The sequence below is a fragment of the Euprymna scolopes genome, chromosome 28 (genome assembly GCF_053919585.1).
Source record: "Euprymna scolopes isolate OS-2025 chromosome 28, ASM5391958v1, whole genome shotgun sequence".
In the NCBI taxonomy this organism is placed as follows: Eukaryota; Metazoa; Mollusca; class Cephalopoda; order Sepiida; family Sepiolidae; genus Euprymna; species Euprymna scolopes.
Window position 1 is genome coordinate 14,114,631 of NC_136509.1, and position 21,604 is coordinate 14,136,234.

At 31.9% G+C, this 21,604-nt stretch overlaps 1 protein-coding gene across 2 annotated transcripts in view; it reads right to left on the minus strand.

The window, feature by feature from the left end:
- Positions 1-20,971, minus strand: part of LOC145249481 (enhancer of mRNA-decapping protein 3-like) — a 56,170-nt gene extending 35,199 nt beyond the window's left edge. For both annotated transcript variants that reach the window (XM_080111074.1, XM_080111073.1), the window contains exons 1-2: positions 20,794-20,971; positions 3,083-3,241 (exon numbers count right to left, since the gene is read on the minus strand). In XM_080111074.1, coding sequence (XP_079967200.1) covers positions 3,083-3,240 — 158 coding nt within the window. In that variant the 5' untranslated portion in view covers position 3,241; positions 20,794-20,971. The remainder of the gene's footprint in view (positions 1-3,082; positions 3,242-20,793) is intronic.
- Between the last annotated feature and the right edge of the window lie 633 nt (positions 20,972-21,604).

Consider the following 21,604-nt stretch of genomic DNA (forward strand, 5'->3'; position numbering starts at 1 on the left):
TAATAGGTCCCGCACTGTCAATCAACCTATGATGTGCATTCAATAAGTTTCCAGACTTTTTTATACAGGCATTTAAAATTGTCGTAGACTCTTGAAAATTCCGTATGCTATTGCTATACATCTTATGTGATGACTGACCAATTTTTATGATTTCAGATTCAAATGAACAGTTACAGCAGAAATTGGAATACACTCTACTAAAGCTTGATTGTCACAGTTGGTGAATTTCAAAAATGCAATCTGGACATGAAGACACTTTAGAAGAACGATATGCAATAAAATTGTTTTAAACTGGGAAAAAATGCACAGAAACATATGGAATGCTTCAAACTGCTTTTGGACCATCTTGCATGAATCAAGCATCAGCTTTTGAGTGGCATAAGAGATTCAAGGAAGGCAGGGTGTCTGTGAGGGATGATGAGAGGTGTGAGAAAAGTAAGGAAGTCAGAATACCAGGGTTGATTGGTTAAAAGTATTTCATGGATAGGGACCGTCGTGTGTAGAAACAATGTGCCGTTTGATGTCAGTGTGGGAACTGTATACACAATTATTTGTGAGAAACTGAAGATGCGGAAGATTTGCGTGAAGTTTGTCCCAAGGATGCTCAAAGAAGATCAGAAAGAAAAACGCTGTCATGACCAAGATGAGCATCAAGACAGTTCCTCACCCTCCCTATAGACCAGACCTTGCTCCCTGTGGGTTTTGGTTATTCTCTATCCTCAAGGAAAACCTTAGAGGCTGTCGTTAGATGAAAGAGGCTGTGATGAGGGTCATTGACACACTTACACAAAGGACTTCGATGGAGCTTTCCAAAAGTTGGAATAGTACAATAAGTACATTGTAATCGAGATTATTCGAAGGAGACTAGAGTTTCATGCGTGCACTATCAAGAAAAGTGCCGATATAAAAATGCCTGGAAACTTGTTGAAGGCATCTCGTATATACCATCGCTACAATATTGTATCCTTGTGCCCGTTTTACAAGTACTTTACTTGAGTGCTCTGATGAAGTTATGGCACTTGTGTCCCTTCGATGTACGTACTCCCAACAAGCAGCAACATTGCAGCCCTTCACTGTAGCAGTCCCTAGATGTCGAAAAGCCTTCTAGATAATAGTTTCTTCTCTCAAACTGCTAGACTTTGGAATTTCCGGTTTCCTTGACTACAGAGGTTTAAATGTAATGTGAACAGACATTTTGCTGCTCAATTCTCCACAGTCCTCTGTTAGATATGATCCTAAATACTAGCCCCCAATGGCAATATGCCTTGTTTTTGTTGGGGGGGGGGAGAAAAATGATAATTGAGATTACAGTAGATATCTAGTTGAAAAAGTTAACAAAAACAAAACAAATGCTGAAATTAAATTGGATGATCAACAACATTTGCTGACCTTCCAACATTCAACAATCTAGAGTCCAAATTTGATTTGGAAAACATTTCATAATCAAATTAAGCATTTGAAAATGCTGAGCCAGATGCCCTTACTGGTGCCAACTAAATATACTGATGAGGATCAGTATTTTTATAGAGGCTCCAACTTGAGGTGAAAGGCCGCTTGCCCATCAAATTGTACTATTATTAAAACAATAAAAAAAAAGTCTTTTTTTTTTATGTAAAAAAAACTTTTAGTTTAGGAAAACATGCAAAAGAGTCTGTATAAAGTTAGGTATTCCATCGGCATTTACTGTAGGCAGGTTTAACCGGCTTTTTCTGAAGGAGGAAGTGTCAAGGGAATGTTGAATTCACAAGCGGTTCCCAGTTACACGTATATTTCGGTCAAGGGAGATAAGTTTTTGTAGTTCTTGAGAGATGGTGACGTGCTATACCGCGCCTGGTACTGACCAGGCTTAACACTGCTTAACTTTGGCAATCTAATGAGAACCAATATGTCAACATGATTATGTCGGATGAAGTTGGGCATGTGTATATATTAGTATGTACACGATTCACTGATCATTATGAATTTTGGAGCACTATTTGTTTTGACAATATTTTCTCTCTGTGTGACAGTCACATGCTGATAATATGAAAGAGAAAAACTAAAATGAACCCATTCATTTTACAGAAAACAAAATCTGGCAACAACCGCATCGTTACTTGGTGGTTCTGCTCTAGTACCATCTAATTTATTTTGGAATAAGTACTGAAAGTTTTTTTTTTAAATCTTATTTTATTTTTGAAAGATTTTCCAATCTGCCAAGTTTTTTGTTGCAAAATTTTAAGCAACTTATGTGCTTATCTCACAAACAACTAAATAATGCTCATCCCAAGGTGGGTAAAATTAATTCCCTGAACATCCAGATATATTAAGATAGTGACCTTATGGCTAGAATCTTTATTCTAATTTTGATCAAAATCCATTACATGATTTTGATTCTAGAAAATGTCTAAAATTTAAAGCTTAAGTGGTTTTAAGAAGAAACTGAATTCAGGGAATCTTGCTTAATTGGTGTCTAATGACTATGCATCAAAGTTAATGCAAATCTGAAATATTTTAATGTTTTAATGGGAGGTTAATGAATAACAATTGGAGATATCAGAATTTTCATAAATTGCTTCAACATCTGCACCTGATGATTAACTTCGATTGATGATCTACCAAGCAGCTTCACCAACGCCAGTGATATTCATGCTTGACCAGCCACTCCTCATAAACCAATCCTGTGATATAGCATTGACACATTAAGAATTTATGACAAGTGTTAAATATTTTGTGTATTACTTTTGAGCATAAATAAATCCAGTTATATTTTTTAAAATATGCTTTTTACTTTTTTCTCATTTATCTCTTATTCAGATGTAAAAATTAAAAGCTTCATAATATAATCATATATTGCCAATAAAAAGTTAATTTCAATCAACTTTCAAATAAATCAATTCCCTTTTAGTTTGACAGAAATTTATGGGTTCATAATTGCACAAATCTTTCAGATGGAGGCAAATAGAAAATGCTATTATCCATGTTTTACAAAGTTGTGAGCATTGCTACTTTTATGAAGTTGTCCTGCTCTGAAAGAAATCAAGTGTGTGTGTGGGGGGGGGGGGAGAAAAGTGAAGAAGAAGGAAAGACTAAATCTACTTACTTGATTGTAATCTCAGCTATTTCATATGCAATACCATTTCGATAGCATTTATCGATTGTGATCGTTTCAGTGTCATCATTAACAGATTTCACTTGTCCCTGGTAATTTCCTAAGGTGTCCCCACAGTCCAAAGAGACAATACACCCGACATAAGACATTCTGAAAATAATTTGAAATAGTTACTAACAATTAGTCAGCAGGATTTTTGTTGATATAAACAGGATTTTTGTTGATATAAACAGGATTTTTGTTGATATAAACAGGATTTTTGTTGATATAAACAGGATTTTTGTTGATATAAACAGGGCAGAAAATAAATAAAAACACACAGTGGGGGGGGGGCATGTTGTTGCATAGCTGATATGTTGACTGAAATAAAAAAAAATAAATAAAAGCACAATTTCATTCCTGATAACCAAGATTTAAAAATCCAACTACCGCAAAAAATTCTGGAGAAGTTAAAAAAAAAAAAAAAAAAAAAAAAAAACTCAAATGTTTGCAATAACTGTTTAGTTTGATAATAGAATTTTTATCTCCGTCGCACGTTGAGAAGATTACGTACAAGATCAGGTGATTAACAGTAAACAAATTTAAAGGGTGAGAAGGTAAAGCCAATACTAGTGGATCTTCTAGAACTGCACAGGACAAGACCTCACACCGACAGAGAACAAGCCATCCTCAAAAATGTCAGACTCGGATGGCCTAATTTTAGTATGAACTAACCCCGATGGATAAGGAAGTCTGCTGGGTTTTGTGAGGGTCTGAACAATAGTCAAAAAGAGATTGAAAACAAAAAATATAAAGTCGAATTATATAAATATATAAAAATATAAACACAAAATATAAAGTCGTTCTCATCAATGAAAAATTAAAAACTCCAACTTGCAATTCAACAAAATTTTATTTTCTAATCGCTAAATACAAATGAGAAATCATTAATAATCATTATCCAATATTATTTTTGTCTATTAAAAAATTAAAGTGAAGTAGAATTCTTACAGTTCCCACAAATAAAGTATTAATACCTGATGCATGTCTTTAAAGTTTAATACAACAAAGTGACTGTACGTATTATTTGGATTCATCGGACTACAGTTCTCATCTTAAGTGTCATTTTCACAACGTTTCGGTTGATGTAACCACTGACCTTCAAATTTGGGAATTTTGAATAGAACCCTTTATTTACTTCATGGGGGTAACATGCTCTCGTTCTGTCAGCCATAAGTAATTCGCAATTGTATTTTTCAGTCGTCCACACTGAGAATTAAACCTTCAAAGGAATATCACTTTTACAATTGATTTTTCCAAGTACTCTAAATACTGTGCCATGGGTCCTTGCGGACAGTTCTAGTACGAATTTTAGGAGCCTTAAACCTATTTTTATATTTAGTTGTAAATACCACTTTATCATTACTAATTATTTTTAACTATTATTACTAATTATTTTTAACTACTATTACTAATTATTACTATATATTAGTGTTTTTTACTTATTACTGTAATATTATCTATTATTTATAATTAACGGTTCTCCGAAATGTTGTGAAAATAACACTCAAGATGAGAACGGTAGTCGGATGAATCCAAATAATATAAATAACCAATCCTCATCTCAAAAATTCTGAAAAGTGACTGTATATGCAAAGTTAGCTTTCAATATACAGCGGCTACTTTGATTAAACTTAATTTGATGTCTAAACATTGAACGTATGAAACAAGTATTAGTCAAACTTTGACAGAACATGGTTTGAAAGATCAGGAAGAAGTTTAGGCTCTGAATAGATCTTTGGGGCATGCTGAAACCTGATGGTTGAGAAGACATTTTAGATATTCCATAGCTAGCAAGTTTATGCCGTAAACCTTTGTTCGAAACCCATATTTCATATTTCAAGGGACCTCACTCAGAAATAAAGCCTCCATTGATAGATTCACTGATCCTTTGCGATTATAAGTCAGCATGTCAGTTGTTGATCTTGTATGAATAAATCAAATCAAAAATATGTGCATCAAATTTATTAATAGCTTTAGCATTTCCAGTCAGTCAGCTGAAAATTAGAAATATGAATATTTTTTTTAACACTCAATTTTATATGTTAGTTTATCTTTCTAAATTAAAGCAATCTTTATGAATATTCTTGAAATCGTACACTCAATCAGAAACTTGTATTTTTTTCTTTGAATAGTTGAAAGGGAAATACGATTGAGTAAGTTCCTTAAAAAATAAAGTATGCAAAAAAAGCAAAAAACTTCCACTACTTTTTAATAGAAGTCCCAGGATTATTTTGATATATAATATGGGAAATTTTAATAACACGCTTGAAGTTTGTGAAACTTTCAAGTTCAGGGGGAAAAAAACAAAAAACTTTAAAAAATGTGATGTTTTTTTAAAGTAAACATGCCAGCACGTGAAAAGAAAAAAGAATTGTAGTGCATCACCAATTCTCCCCTCATTTAACGTTATAATCCCTCCCGACCAATATAATCTTTAATTTGAAAAATAGTGATTGTAATAATTCGGAACATGGAAGACAAATGATAACCAGTTAATAAGGCTTCATTCATCTGGAATCACAGCGGTACATGTTGATATAGAAGAATGAAAAATTGCCAAGATTTTACACAACTTAACAATGCGAATATGACAAGTACATCTTTAAATGAAATTTGACATGCTAAAAATAGTGGTTAATGCCTATGGACTTTGTTTGAGATATTTTGAAATATAGTTGTTATGAAAAGCTAAGTTAAAAAAAGAAAATGCTGACATCTTATTTTTTAAAATGATGGGTTACAACATAGAAGTACAATTTGAGTGCAGAATTAGAAAGATCGTAAAATTTTACATAAGAATGTCGACGTCTATAAAAAAATGCCCCAAAACCAGAGAAACGATGAAGAAATTGATGAATTTCTTGTGAATTGATCTGTGATTTTAAGTATTTTCCCCAATTTAATGATGGAAATTTTAAATGTTTTCACTTATAAATTCTAAACAAGAAATATTTGCATAATTCAAACAGTTTTGAACTCCATTTACTGATGTTTTTATAACTAATGTGATTAAATAACAATAAAGAGCATGCAATCCAGGTTTCTAAACACTGTGTTCATTTGGTGTATTAATCTCCATCCCAGCAGTTTCATGTGTAGAAAGAGTTGGAGGTCTATGGAGATGAGCAAATCCAGAAACCAATCAAAGATGTAGCGGATAACCAGATGAGTGTACATCAGTCTGAATGGACGTGGGATCTGCTGAAGCAAGTTAAACAGAACTACAGAGACAACATGCAGAAACTCAAGGTGTTCATGACAAAATATCACTCAAAAGATTTCCATGACCTCAGCATCCTTGCTCAACTGGCCACCACCTTGACTGTACATACAGCTAGCTGTGAACAAGGATTCTGTTTTAAATTTCATTGGAACTTAAAAAGCAGCTTACTCTGGTCAACCTGGATCCCAAAAGGTTAAGAGTCTTTTGAAGAGATGCTGGCCAACTGGAAAAGCATAAAGCAGAGAAAATGGTATACACTTTGGATTGGCAAATGATATTCGTATCAATCTGTTTGCAAATGTACATATCCGCATCATTTAATCTTTCTCGATATACTTTCGAAATTGTTTTTACCCAATTAGCAATGCCTTACTAGCTAGTGGCAGCCAGCAATTTCATTAAGAAAGCTCTACATAAGAGAGGGAACATACAGTCATACACAGAGACAGTTTTTCTGTATCACAGCTCTTCAGTGCTGCGAGACAAGCAAGTACCTCAAGTGGAGACCGAAACTTGATTGTTGAACTGACAATCTGTTCTAACCTCTACGCTATCATTGAACATCTGCTGAATGTAAACAAAAACTCAATGTAAACTTGATTCACATTTCTGAAATTTTGTTTTCAGCCACTGAACGATGAACTGATAAGCAAGTATCTTCGCATTCTTAATGTACGTCAATGTAGATTAAAACATTGATATTTCCCTATGCCTAAGTGACTAAGTCATCACTTTTGAAGAATAATCAGGTTTGAAAAGTGATCAAATAGTCCGACATTTTCCATCCAACCTCTTTCCCCACAGCAGAGACACTGTGAACCTGTCTCTGCTTTATCATTATTTTCATGGCAAGTGCTCGTCTGAGCTCCAATCTATGGTGCCCACTTGCCAAACTTTCATGAAAAACACTAATCTAGCTGAAACCACTGTCAATAATTTTCTACACTCTTTATCTGTGACTAAACCTAAATGTAGATTCCATGAAAAAAAAAAAAAAAAAAAATCTTTCTTAGAACTGCACACCTGTGGAACACTTCCATTTGCCTGCTTTCCAGCTAACTACAATATGGTCGCCTTCAAGTCCAACATGAACAAGATCTTGATAAGCTGTCTCCTTACGTAATCCAATATTTCCACTAACGATTAATACGATATTGTCCCATTGACTACCGTGCACTCATTAACCCTTATGAGTGACATTTGAGCCTTGATAAGTGGTGACTCCTTTGTAAAAAAAAAAAAATAAAAAATGAAGCCTGACGTGGTTGTGTAAAAGTTTGGAAGAAAAACAACTCTGTATCAAGTGAAAACAAAACATATTGAATAGTACAACAAGATTGTGGTTGTATGTCAGTCAGACTGCCAAGTATGCAAGAATCGTGCATAACTTGTGCACTAAGACTGAGAGACATATTCCTGATCTTTATATTAAGTGGAAGAGTTCATAATTACCATTCGTAGAATGGACAAACAACAAAATTTAAATTACCCCCTCCCCCCCCCAATTATTGAAGCCACTTGCCTACCACCTCCATTTCCCCAGTAAATCCAAATCAGCAGTACTCTTTGGCACATCTAAATACAACTAAATTTGTTTGGTCCAAAGGGTTTCCCTCTGCACCAAAGTCAACAAAGTCTAAGTTGTGATTTAATGGCTTGTTACCTAAGGTATGTCTCTGCTCCTGCGCAGTTCTAAAAGTTCCACCTTCCCAAGCTTTGTCTTCACCTTTGGAAAGTTCGTTTCGTCCTAAAGGTGCCTCTACCAGGGAATGCTGGCAAAGCTGCTCAGGCATTTTTCTGCAGGCTAGAGCACTCTTCCTGTAAGGTGTTAACTCTTCAATCCAACTTTCCGACTCATCACATCTTCTCGCCATGGAAAGGAGATAAACGTGCAGAGTTGCAATATGTCAACTATGCACGCATAAAGGTTATTTGCACCGTTCAATGCATGTGAACAGAAGAGAAACATTCTAAACAAATATGTTAATGCGCATATAAAAATCAATCCACTTTACTATCAACAAAAATGTACACAATTTTATTTTACTCCAGCTGTCGCATTCAATTTTCACATCAAAATCTAAAAATTCATTCGTAACAAACTAGCTATACCTACCGGTGTTGCTCGACAGTCTTAATGTTTTAAATATAAGATTTTCAGAGTTAAAATTAATTATAACTAGCAAGGGTATTTGATGTTGCCTAGGGTTGGATGAGGGTCAAGAAATGCTCCACGGTTTCAATATTTTAATTGTCATTGAAATTGGTGAAATCACACATTTTTTAATCAAATCGATTGATTGCCTGCTCTAGTTTGGGACCCATCATACTGTGCCAGGAGGAAGCTTCACATGGCTCCCTGCAGTAACTTAGTCCATAATACATTGTAGTCTATATTGCACTGAAGAGAACCAATTGTTGATTTTATGAAATTGTTTTATATAATAGTTTGAAGTAAAGTTTAAAATGCAAAAGTCAAGTATTATGGTTCAATTGTGTTTTAAATAAAAACATTCATTTTGAACACGCCTCAGTCTTATCAAAGAATTGATATGGTGGGATCTTTTGCTTGTGCAACAATAAAACTTTAAATGCACTTGTGATGTTAGGATGTGTAAGGGTGTTAACTTTGGTCACAATCAGATTTTTGCTTCTTTAATTAAATTTTTTCAATTATCAATACTTATTCGAGACATTCACATACAAAAACTATAAAAACATTCAAACAAAGTATATATGTGTGTGTGTGTGAAATTAAAAATAAAAATTTAAAAAAAAAAACCATTTGAACGGCTTCCAAGTCCATAACGAAGTAACTCGCACCTGGGGTGGGGGTTGTTTTTTTAAGTTTCAATTCCTGAAACAGGAAAAGATTCTTTTTATGTTCATAAAATTAGCAGATGTAAACACCTTTCAATCTTTTAATTAAATAAAGCTAAGAATTTTTTAACCAGTTGAAATTATTTTCTAATCAACAAATAAAATGCTTCCAAATTTTAAAGGTTCACCAAGTAAATTTTATTCGACTATTAAGAAAACATTAAAATGGCTAACTTGTAGAAGAGTTAGTATGAGCATTTTAAATTTGTACTGGTTCCATATGCCCATCCTACTTCATGCCTCGATTTACTTTTTTTGTTTTAGTATTTTACATTCTAAGCCATTAATTCTCTTCTGTGACGGTCAATTATTATTCCAAGTTTGATTTTATAATGTCACTATTTCCATAAGTTGGTCAATTTGCGACTTCATCGTTCTCTTATTTGAGGAGTTAACTGTTGAAATACAATCTTCAACAATGCATTTACTTCCCTTTTCAAGAGAGATTTTTTTTGTTTTTTAATCAGTGACAATGAAATATTCAACAAAAGATTAATCTATACTCCTATAAATTTGGCTTTTTTTTGTGTGTCAACACGAATATCAAAAAAACCTTTTTTCTATTCATTTAAAAAGAAAATATTACTTTGTTATATATGGTCGTGGAATTGCATTCATCTGCAAAAGCTAATTTGCATATTCTTTTAAACATTGATTTTAATGAATTCCCTTTTAGTTTTCTTCAGTTTTCTTAACGAATGCTTATCTTTAGTTAACTATTACGTGTAGTTATATTCATGCAGATATTCTACATGATTTATACTTGCGTAATATTTGTGTAAAAACGTTATAGTAAATACAAACCTCTTTATATATATATATATATATATATATATATATATTTGTTTTAAATCATTTTGCCTACCAAACTTCTGTCAGGTTTTGGTCTACAGACATGAAACTTAATATATAAGATATTCGAACCCATGTGAAACTTTATATTTGGATTCTAGCCAAGGAAAAATCGGTGCAAAAGTGTGAAAATTAAAGAAATGAATTTGCCAGGTGAAGCTCGAACGACGGCATTACAAATATGCATGCGTAACGTAATAGTTATTGGTTCATGTTTTAATTTTTTGGCCTTACAGCAAACATGGCTCAGGCATTTATGTCAAAGGAAAAAGTAAATCGTAAGCTAAATGTTTTAGTTTCGATTCTCGGTGGTGGCGCACAAGTAATTTTTGTTTTGTTAAATCATTAACATATACTGGTTCCAATATAATATAATAATAAATACGACATCTGCATTAATCAAAATATCATATTCAAGCGTATTTTACAACCGAGTAATGCCAGGCAGCCTGCTAGGGAAGCATAAAACTTGGAATTTTCATTCCATTCCAATTGTTTAAGCATTTTATTTTTTGTATGCAGAAATACTTTCTGATTGGCATAATTGTGTTGTTGGCATTGATTCCCCCAGTTCTTTTCATAATCATATACTATCATGAAGAACCATATGAAGGTTGCCAACATCCATAATGAAAGCAGAGCTATGGAACCAACAGAATTTGAACTTGGCATACCAAGGGTATTGCTTTTCCTCAACCATTTACCTTTAATAATAATAATACACATTAAACCGAATATGACCAACTTTGTGACATTCACTCAGGATGGGTTGAGTCGGTTCCTCCCATAGAACACACAGCATCCCAGATTAATGCAAATCATGCACAACAGTCTGCAGTGCTACAGACTGATGGGTAGTCAGTCTTGGGACCAGTGGCAAACACCATAGACTTGTGAATCGGAGCTACGTGTGATATCAGCTTTGATGGAGTATAACCATGTCTTCAGCTGGCCTCTCTTTGTAAATTTTTAGTAATTCTAACCTGAACATGATTTTCTATTCTTTTGAGCTGTGCTTACAATTTAAATGCATCAAACTCGGCACTTTTTTAACATACAATCTATTTAAACATTGCAAGTTCAAATTAAATGTGACTGTATAGGTGTTCATTTCATGTACAAAAATAGAGCAGCATAGAACTTTTGTTAAAATTTTTAAATGTCACATGCTAAACTGAGCTTCTATCTATGGTCCTGCAGACCAATTACAGCAGACACTTTTCTATCTACAACAACTGCTAACAATTTCCGTTATTGTTTGTGCCTAAAGATAAGCATATATTCCATGAGCAAAATTTCTTTCTAGAATTGCCCATCTGTGGAACAGAATAGTGTAGGGCCATTTTTCCAGCTGACTATAACATGGCTATTTCGAAATTTAATTTGAATAAGTTCCTGTTTAGCAGTCCTCTTAAATAAATAAAACTCATACTTCCATCATTTTCGATGATCATGATGTTGTCTCATCGGCCACTTGACACTGCTTAACCATTATCCTTGAGTGGCCTTTAAACCTTGATAAGTTGTACTTCCCAACCTTGTTAACAATGAAATATTTTCTACTGCACAGAACTTCATTCCATATTTTTCTGTTTTCATTGACTAATATCACGTGAAATCAGTGAATCTCTAGAAACTTGCTTCTAGGACAATAGCTCTCAGCATATGAAAGGCCTCTGATAAGTTTTTGCACAGAGTGTAGCTTCAAGACTTGCTAACCATTAAATGCTTTTTAATCTCTCTCTTTCTATATATATAATTGACCTTGTTTGTGTGCGAAACAGTCTCTACCAAAATATTATGTCAATTTTTTGTTTAGAAACTTGAAACATGATATATAAGAGATTTGGAGCTATGGAACAAATTCAACTTGGTTTGTAGCCAGTAAAAATAACTGCTAAGGAGTCAAAATTGAAAAAAAAAAAAAAATTCGGACTTTGCATGCGTAAGTCAACTAAATGTTATTTGTACACATGCACAAATATACATTAAAGTCAGTTAATTTTTAAGTTTTCTTATCCATCTGTTATTAGCTCAGACGGTAAGGAATAAGGCTAGAATACTAGATGTTTTGGTTTCGATTCTAGCTGATGACACCAAAGTCATAACTTTTTTAAAACTTGAAATCATTACTATATATTGGGTACAATATATAATAATCAATAGAAACTGGGTTGTATAATAATAAATACAAAATCTGCATAAATTTAAACATCATATATAAGAGCATTTAACCTATTTATTAGACACTAACAAGGCAAGATTCCCTGAATTTTGATTTCTTAGAACATCTTATGATTAGATCCTAAATTTCACATTTTCTAGAATCCAAATCTAGTTTTTTGTTCTTTTAAATTCTTTTTCATCCTAAACAAGGTATCTGAAACTTGGAGTGTGAGGAGCTACTATTTGGGATTGTGTTTAACAGGGAACTGTGGGGAGTTAAGCAGGAAGATGCATGTTCACATTACATTTAAACTTCAGCAGGTTAGTATAATGAGAAAAACAGGAAACAGGGAGGGAATTACAAAGTCTAGCAGAGGGGAAAAAAACAAGATTTCATGGCAGGAAACAACTAGATAAAGTGTCACACAGGAGTTGAATATAACAAACAGAAACCAATAACCTTGTATGTGATATTTGCAGTAAGACTTGTAAAAGTAAGTTGGGTCTGCTAATCCATCTACTACGTCTATAAGATTACAATCAGGCATTGTAATCTTATAGGGATGACCTATACAGAAGTGCCAATCATCATAATATAAGTGAGAATGTATATGTGAGGACACTTCTCAACCTATATACTAAAACTTTTGAGCTACAAACTTGAAATTTGGTATATAGGGTATTCAGACATATGGAAAAAAAGGCTGCTAAGGGGTAAAAATTGAACAATTGGTATGGTGGGTGAGGTCATTAAATTTTCATCTGTCAACTTTTTCATGAATGTGCATGTGTGAATCACATGACATTACTTATGTTAAGAATCATTAGGTTTGAAAACACTTTAAAAATCATGTTAAGCTGGCCTAATGGTTATCGTACTTGACTCACTGTCTAAGTTTCGGTTTCAGTCTGTGCTTGAGTACTTTTTTTTTTTACTAACAAGAAATAAACTGTTTAGAAAAAACAGTACTTGTATCTACATGTCTCAGTTTCTTTCCGTTTTTTTTTTTTAATTTAATCTTTTTAAGGGAATTAAATGTTACGTTTAATACCTATGATATTTCTGTTTATTATAAATAAAAATTTTGCATTAATTAAAATATAATATTTATGCGCATTTTATGACTAGACAATGCCGGGATGGCCTGCTAGTATATTTATATTATTATATTATATTATATTATATTATATATTAGTATATCTGGTAAATTATAACTTCTTATTTTTTTTTTCAAGGTGATCACCACTTATCAAGGCCCAGAAGCCACTCAGGGATAAGGGTTATTGCATGTACAGTACGTTAGTGTGGGGGTTTAATAAAAAGGTCTACTTAAGAGGGCGGTTCATCAGAAATTTGTTTACGTTGGACTTGAAGACATCCAGGTTGTAGTCAGGTGGGAAGCAAGCAGACAGAACAGAGTTCCACAGGCGTGTAGTTCTAAGAAAGAATCTTTGTTCATGGAATCTACGTTTTGATTTGGGCACAGATAAAGAGTGGGGAAAATTTTTGACAGTGGTTTCAGCTAGACGGGTGTTTTTCGTAAAGGATTTGCGAGGGGGGACCAGAGATTGGAGCTCAGACGAGCACCTGCCATGGAAATAACGATAAAACAAAGATAGGCTCACAACGTCTCTTCTATAGTCTTTAATTGTGTTTATATAATATAATATATATTTAATTGTTTATATAATATAATATATATAAACGGTAAGATGGTCAACATCATGAAACTTGGAATATAGAATTTTGTCATTTAGTTGTTATATGCTCTGTAATTACATCGAGCTTCATAAATTAAAGAAATATATTTCCACACACATTACATACACACACTAGAATACTCGTCCCAGGGCTGAGAGGGCATATAATCTCTCATTCTAAGTGTTCTATCCAATACATCTGACTATGCATTTCATTGGAATGGATATCATTTCAGTGGGTTTCTGTCCACAAGGGATAATCCAGTGAATCCTTTCTACGTTTGTATAAAAGTACTAAAAAATAAACAGTTATATATTTATTTTGTATAAATTTGTATGTTTATAAAAAGATTTTTTTTACTACACATTTGTAAACATGTTTCAGTTCTGGCAGGGAGTTATCTGAACTTTATCAGAGAGAAAGAGATGAAAAAAAAAATGTTACAAGAACTTTCCTTTACATATTTCTTTTTGGAAATAAACTATTTTTAGATCTATGCAGAATTTGTATTCCTACGCCAAATTCATAAACAGTTTAAAACGGTTACAAAAACATATTTCTGTTTTATTTGTAACAGGGTAGATAAAGTGTCTTCCCCCCCCCCCCAGTTCCAATACTTGATACTACCTTTCAGGGTTCAAATCTCACTAAAAAAATTATTTTTTTTGTTTTGCATTCAAGTTATTTCCTCATAAACCTGAATAATGAACTTATTTTATTGTGATTGAAAGTAAAAACTTTCACTGAAACTGATATGCAGAAGAGAAAACTTTGAAAAATCCGACATCAGCATAAGCTTCCATCAGTTATAGACATGTCGCATGCATAGACACGAGTCAATTTTTCAAGAAAAGATGTTTTAAGAGAATCGGATATCATTGGATGGCATGTTTTATAAAGCGTCATTAAAATACACACAAAAGAATATATCAGATGCTTTGTTTTATCTCTTCACAAGTCGACTGTTGTTGCCATTGTGCTTGAAAACATGTTTATTTATACTTCGTCAAAATATACAATAGTTTATTTTTGACATTAGTCGGAGGAGGCATGTAGGTGAAAATTCTGACATTATCTTTTTTATTTCAGCAATGTTTTGATATGAATTAAACTAACAATCAACAATTTTTTTTTAATATTATTAAGTTAAGTATTCAAATGTTGGTATTTCTACAAAATTTAAAGCAAACTTTATTTTTTAAAACTAACTTAAGTTTTAGGTTTAATTTAGCAAACGTTCAAATTCTGTAAAAGCACTGAAATGCTGTATCTGTAGGAAAAATATAGCTCTTTTCAGACTTCCTATTGCATTTCCCGTTTGTACAAACTATCATTTTGATAGCGAGCACTTTAAACAACAATTCTGGTGGATCGCATTCTGATGAAGTGTGTAAAGAAATGAAATTATAAACCAGTTGTACCAATCCAGCATTGTCAAGGAGTCTTTTTACTTTTGTTTTTAAATAAAGTTTTTAAAGTTAGACGTAATTATGATATTGTTTGGCTGCTAAATTATTAATTGAATCAAATTATAAAACTGTAATTATCAAATTTATTTGCAAACTGTTATCCTCATTAATAGTTGTTGCTTCACTAGGTGTGTCAGAAACTTTGTGAAAAATATTGAATAATTCGCCCCCCCCCCCCGTCTTTCCAAGTAGTATTTTTCCGGTACAAGGACTCAAGTTTGCCCAGCTGGACAAACTTGAGTCCTTGTACCGGAAAAATATCCAGTAAATAAAACGTTGTTTAGTAAATCATATCACTAAAACATCCGCTGGGTCATAAGCTTCATTTTGGTACCTTACTTGCCTGGTTGGGTTGCCGGTAGGCTGAGATAAACCGCGTCTTACACTCTCTCACACACACACACGCGCGCGCACACACACACACTAAATCGAACTTACTAAGGGAGATAATAACTTCCGGTGAATACCGAAAAAATATCCAGTAAATAAAACATTTAGTAAATCGTTATTTTTTTGCATTTTTTTTGCATTTCCATACACCAAACATGGATATAAATATTACTAAAACATTCACTGGGTCATAAGCTTCATTTCGGTACCTTACTTGCCTGGATAGATTGCCTGTAGGCCAAGATAAACCACGTCACACACACATACCCACCCACAGACAGACATTTGGAAAATTTATAATAAGGTTAGCCACGATGGGATAGGAATGCAGAGTCTCGTAACTATACCCCCAGTAATTAAACAAATAAAAAAATAAATGTTTAGGTAATGTTTTAATCTCTATAAAATTATTAGATGTACGTAGATTTCAAAAATAATTTGCTAAAATTAAAAAAAAATTATTTCCTCATATTTAACAAAATAAATGCTTCGAAATTCCATTTAAATTTCTAAAGATCACAAAGTAATGCATTTATTTAATTATTTAACTATTGACAAAAATTAAAATAGCTGCTGTGTTTATGAAGAAACAGAAATGCATTGTGGTGGATTTTATTTAATAATTAAATAATAAAATTGTAATTTAAATTATGCTTCTTACATTTTTTTTACTTTTATTGCATACTAGTAAAAAACCATGAATCACGCATAAAATTATAAATTATAAAATAAAATTGGGTGCATTTATATCTTTGGATGTACAGACTTCATTTCTAAATTAACTGACCATTATGAATTTCGAAACACAGATAAAAGGGGCTCACATGTGGGCTATATTTAGTTCACTGTTATGCAAGGGGAGGAGTAAAAGCTCTTAATGAAAATTTAGATATCACCAATTTGTGAATTTTTAATAAGTATTTAATCTCTAAATTTCAGTTTCTTTCTTAAGCATTTTTAGTGGACATAATATGGAATTGAATTTACATATTTCATATTTTTATTAAATTTGATTCCATTTATATATTAAAAATAATCATATGGCGGCAAGAAAGAAACAGGATGAATTCTTATATTCAATCATTTATTTTCAGATAAAATTGGAAGAATTATCATTTGTTGAATGACAAACAAACATTTTGTTGAAAGAAATTTTGTTTTGACACATATCTTGAAATAAAAACAGAAATATTGCGTCAATAATTCTGTCATTTGTTTTTATAGGTTCAAACTCACAGACAGATGTCCATTCAAATTCTTAATTTAAAAAATTTTTTTTTTCTTTTTTAATAATATTTTTGGTTTAATCACAATAGCCAGCTTTGTCTGCCGAAAGCAATGAGATATTTCTTAATTGGTTAGGGTTATCAATTAGTGTTGAGACGACTAATCGGAATCAGAAAAATCGGAGCTTTTTGTGGTGTCGGAATCAGGGAAATTTGAGCCTATTTTCCGATGTCAAAACTGGCTATTTTTTTTTTTGCACCTCATTTTCAGATGGTGTTTATTTATTTTCTTGACAAAAGTTTATCACTTGCTATGGCGTCTTAAATAATTTAAGCTCAGCTCTAGGTGTATCAGAATTTTTGACACCCCTAACACAAAACTGCGAATAAAATATAAAAAAAACTCGTAATTTCTCTTAAAAGTGGGTTGTTTAGTTTCTTTCTGGAATATACTTCCAAAATAAACTATTAAAGTTGTTTAAAAAATAATAGAAATATTATTTTTTATTTTTTATAAAACAGTGTTCACAGAGTGCCTGCATGCGTTCATGTTTTTTACGTAATGAAATCAACTGAATTTTACGAGTTAATTTTTTTCCAATTTTTAAACTTTAAAAATCTATCAAAATTTTTCTATTGGTTAAATTTTTACGATATTTTCAGGGTCAATGTGAAATTTTATACTCTTTCCAATAAACTGAATATAATATTTTAGACAAACGTTTTTTTAAAATTCACTCCCCCATTTTGAAATGTCTATTAAAAAGTAAATAATTTACGCACCAAAGTTTTATATATCACAAATTGAAGATAAAAGATCAATAAATAAAATATTCTAATTTAAAACAAAAAGTTTTTTTAAGAAATTTACCTGCAAAGTCCAAAGTGTAAAACCTTTTTTTAAAACCACGTTGATTTTTTTTTTTTTTTTTTTTTAAGTGGAAGCAAATGTGATGCTTACATAGTCAAGTAAATATCGGATGCTGACGACAATTTTTTTCTATTTCATTCAATGTTTTCTTTTTTTTAGATATTAAAAAAAAATTCACTCGATAAAGTAGAAATAAAATATATTATTTAAAAACTCATGTATTTCATTAAGAGAATAATAAATAAAAAAAATTGGCAGAGTGGGTTTGTTTTTAAACGGCAAAAACTATTAAGTTAATGTGTTGAGTTTTCAAGTACGGTGGCCCCAAAATACTAATTTTGGTTTACAGCACACAATAGAAAGAGAGATTAATTAAGACGCTTAGTGCCACCAAAGATTCAACGCGAAAAAAAGCAGATATTTGTCTCCCTTTATTTCAACTGTGAAACTCATCTGATCGCGTTCTTTTGAATACTTGCTTAAAAAAGTAATTTATTTAAAAAGGATATGAATATAAAATATAAATATGGATAAATTCTTAACAATGAAGAATTGAAGTACCCATTGAATAGTATTTTTTATAGGTAAGTGATTTTTTGGAATTGATATATATGTTTTTATAATCAAAGTAAGTTAAATTTCGTTGATTTTCTTTAAATCTTTTAAAGAAAACAGATTTTAAAAAACAAATATTGCATAATTTGCTATTAAACATGCTTTTTTTTAATATGGTCTTTGCTCAAACTGAAAAAAAAAAAATTAGGGTTTGAATTACATTTTTCAAATACTTATAAGCTTCGAAAGATAGTAAGTTGAATTATTAAAGTTCTTATCACGTCATTTTTAATGGCCGCTTCTGATACACCTCTAGCTCAGCTCATTATATTCATTGTCGTCTGCTTTATTCTTATGACTTATTAAAATTAAAAACTTTTATTCTTCCAATTTATCAAAAATCGTCTGCTTCATTTTTTATTGGCAAAACGCGCTTATTATCACTTTTTAATTGGCTGATAAAGTTGATCAGCACTCGGCAAATTCCGGCGGTTTACGTCAGCTGCCGGTCGATCCCGAACGGATATTTACGAAAATCCGGCGCGCAAATTGCAAAAGTATCTTAATTTTACCAGTCATGGGACGGGTATTTTCTAATCTCTCTTTCTCTCTCTATATATACTGCTTTATTTTGCTTCTGAGAAACAGTGTTTCTCAGAAGCATAATAAAGCAGTATATATAACAGTGTTTCTCAGAAACACTAAGACATTTGGTAGTTTTAGAATCGGTTAGGGTTTTTCCCTTTCTTGCGTTATATGACGTAATAACTAAACAATTTACAACAATAAGTCCATCGAAAAATTAATTAAATAAATTGTTAATGTTCTTAGAATCATACCAATTTTCAAAACAAAAATACAGAGAAATCTGGGTGCTAGTGCAGAGAGTGATCCGCGCTATTTTTTAAATCGTATTTCCACGGTTAATTAAAGTTTTATGGGTTTTTTTAATTCAATTGTAAGGTTGAAGTATAGAATAAGTACAAAACACCCTCCCCATGTTAAGAATGGCTTTTTAAATAATAGCGTTATTATTATTTACGTCCGGATGGATCACTCTCTGCAGTCTGCACTAGTACCGAAATCTGTTTAAAAACTGTACCTATCACGGAACGCTGTCATATTCCAAAAAAATCACGTAAATTGATCAAGAAGTTCTTGTTTGTTTTAACTCGTAAGATTATGAATAATAGACTTAATCCGCAATGTTTGATAAATATGGGGTATAGACAACTTAATTCGAAGTATCGAGATAAAAAAAATCACATTTGTAGTTGATACAATTTACTATTAAAATCGTTTTAAAAAAATCTGAATATGAAAAAAAAAAAAAAAATACTTTATCAATTTACGTGCTTTTTTGAATATGCATTTTCGTTTCCTGGCAGGTAAGTACATCAATAAAGATTTTTGCTGCAATTTTATTAAAAAAATAGTTTAATTCTAAATAAGAATCAAATGAATAAAAATACCCCCACTCAAAAATCAGATAAAATACACGACTGGAGATGGGAAGGATTCTCGAAAAATTAACAAAAACTAACGTAAATAAATTAGTGTTTTTTATTATCTTTTATTTGTTTTTCGTTTCAGGAACTTAGATTTCATTTTGTGTGGTTGTCTGTTTGTAATTCGTTACCGGATTTTTTACTGAACCAATATTGACGGCCATGGGGATTAATCTACACAAGTGTCATACATTTTTTTTTTTTTTTTTTTTAATGGAAACTTTCACTTTTATATTATATTAACTTTTTTACATTAAAAACCGCTTTAAAAGTACTACAAATACGAATTTTGCGAAAAAAATATTATTTGGATTTTTCTGAACAACTTTTAAAAGAAAAAATATTCAAATAATGGATTATTTTTATACTTTAAGATTTGACATTTAAAGGATATAAAGTTTATTTTCGTATAATTTTTTTTATAAAATGTTAATTGAAAAAAAAACAAAAAAAAACATTTTTATTAAACAATTTGTTTCGTTATTTATAAAAAAAAAACTTTTATCTCAAGTTTTTAATTTCTTTTAAATCAAAACATTGTTTGATATTTGTTATTGTTTTTGTTTTTAATGATAATCGTTAAGAGCTAAATATAAATATTATTTTTTAAATACCAAACCATTTAAATTTTTAATAAATTATTGGATTAAAAAGTCTAAGAAAAAAAAAGTGTACAAAAAAACATTTCTATAACAAAACAAGAATTAATAAAATAAAATAAAAAAGATTTTTTCTTCACAATAACAAGAAAAAAATACGTATTTTACTGTTTTTACCCACCCACAAAAATATAATTTTAAACGAAAATAAATACTTACTCGTTTTTAGGAAGGCATGTATCGTCCAGACAATATTTAAAAGATGAAAATAATCTAACCACTGGAAATCAATTGTTGTTCTAGAGTTTTAGGATTCGGAGAAAAAAAAAAAGGACGCGACTCGAACTCGACTATGGCGCCTCGTTTATAGTTTCGCTTACTTCCGGCTAAATTACCCGGTCTCGTTCAACACTTCCGGTTTAGTTACACGCTTTATGATTCGTATTTCCGGAAGCGCATGAGAATCCTTATTTACTTGTCTCCCCGCGAGGGCAAAGTTTTTGTTTTGTTTTTTATACAAAGGCGTCACCACTTATCAAGTCCTGGAGGCCACTCGAAGATAAGGGTTAATGAGTGTACGGAAGTCAATGAGACACTATCATAGTAATCATTAGTACTGGAAGATTTGGTAAGTTGAGATGTCTCATCAAGAATTTGTTCCCGTTGGACTTGAAGACGACTATATTGTAGTCAGTTGGAAAGTAGGAAAACGGAACAGAGTTGCGCACAGGCGTGCAGTTCTAAGAAAGAAGCCTTGTTCATGGAATCTACGTTTAGGTTTAGGCACAGATAAAGAGTGGGGGAAATTATTGATAGTGGTTTCAGCTAGACTAGTATTTTTTGCGAAAGTCAGGTAAGGGGGACATAGATTGAGCTTAGACAAGCACTTGCCATGAAAATAACGATAACGCAGAGACAGGCTTGCAACGTCTCTTCTGTGGGAAAGAGGTTACAGGGAAGAGAAAAGGGCATCCCCTATAAAGTTACAAAATCTGTTTTGAACCCAGATGTGGTGACAGTACTCCATCCT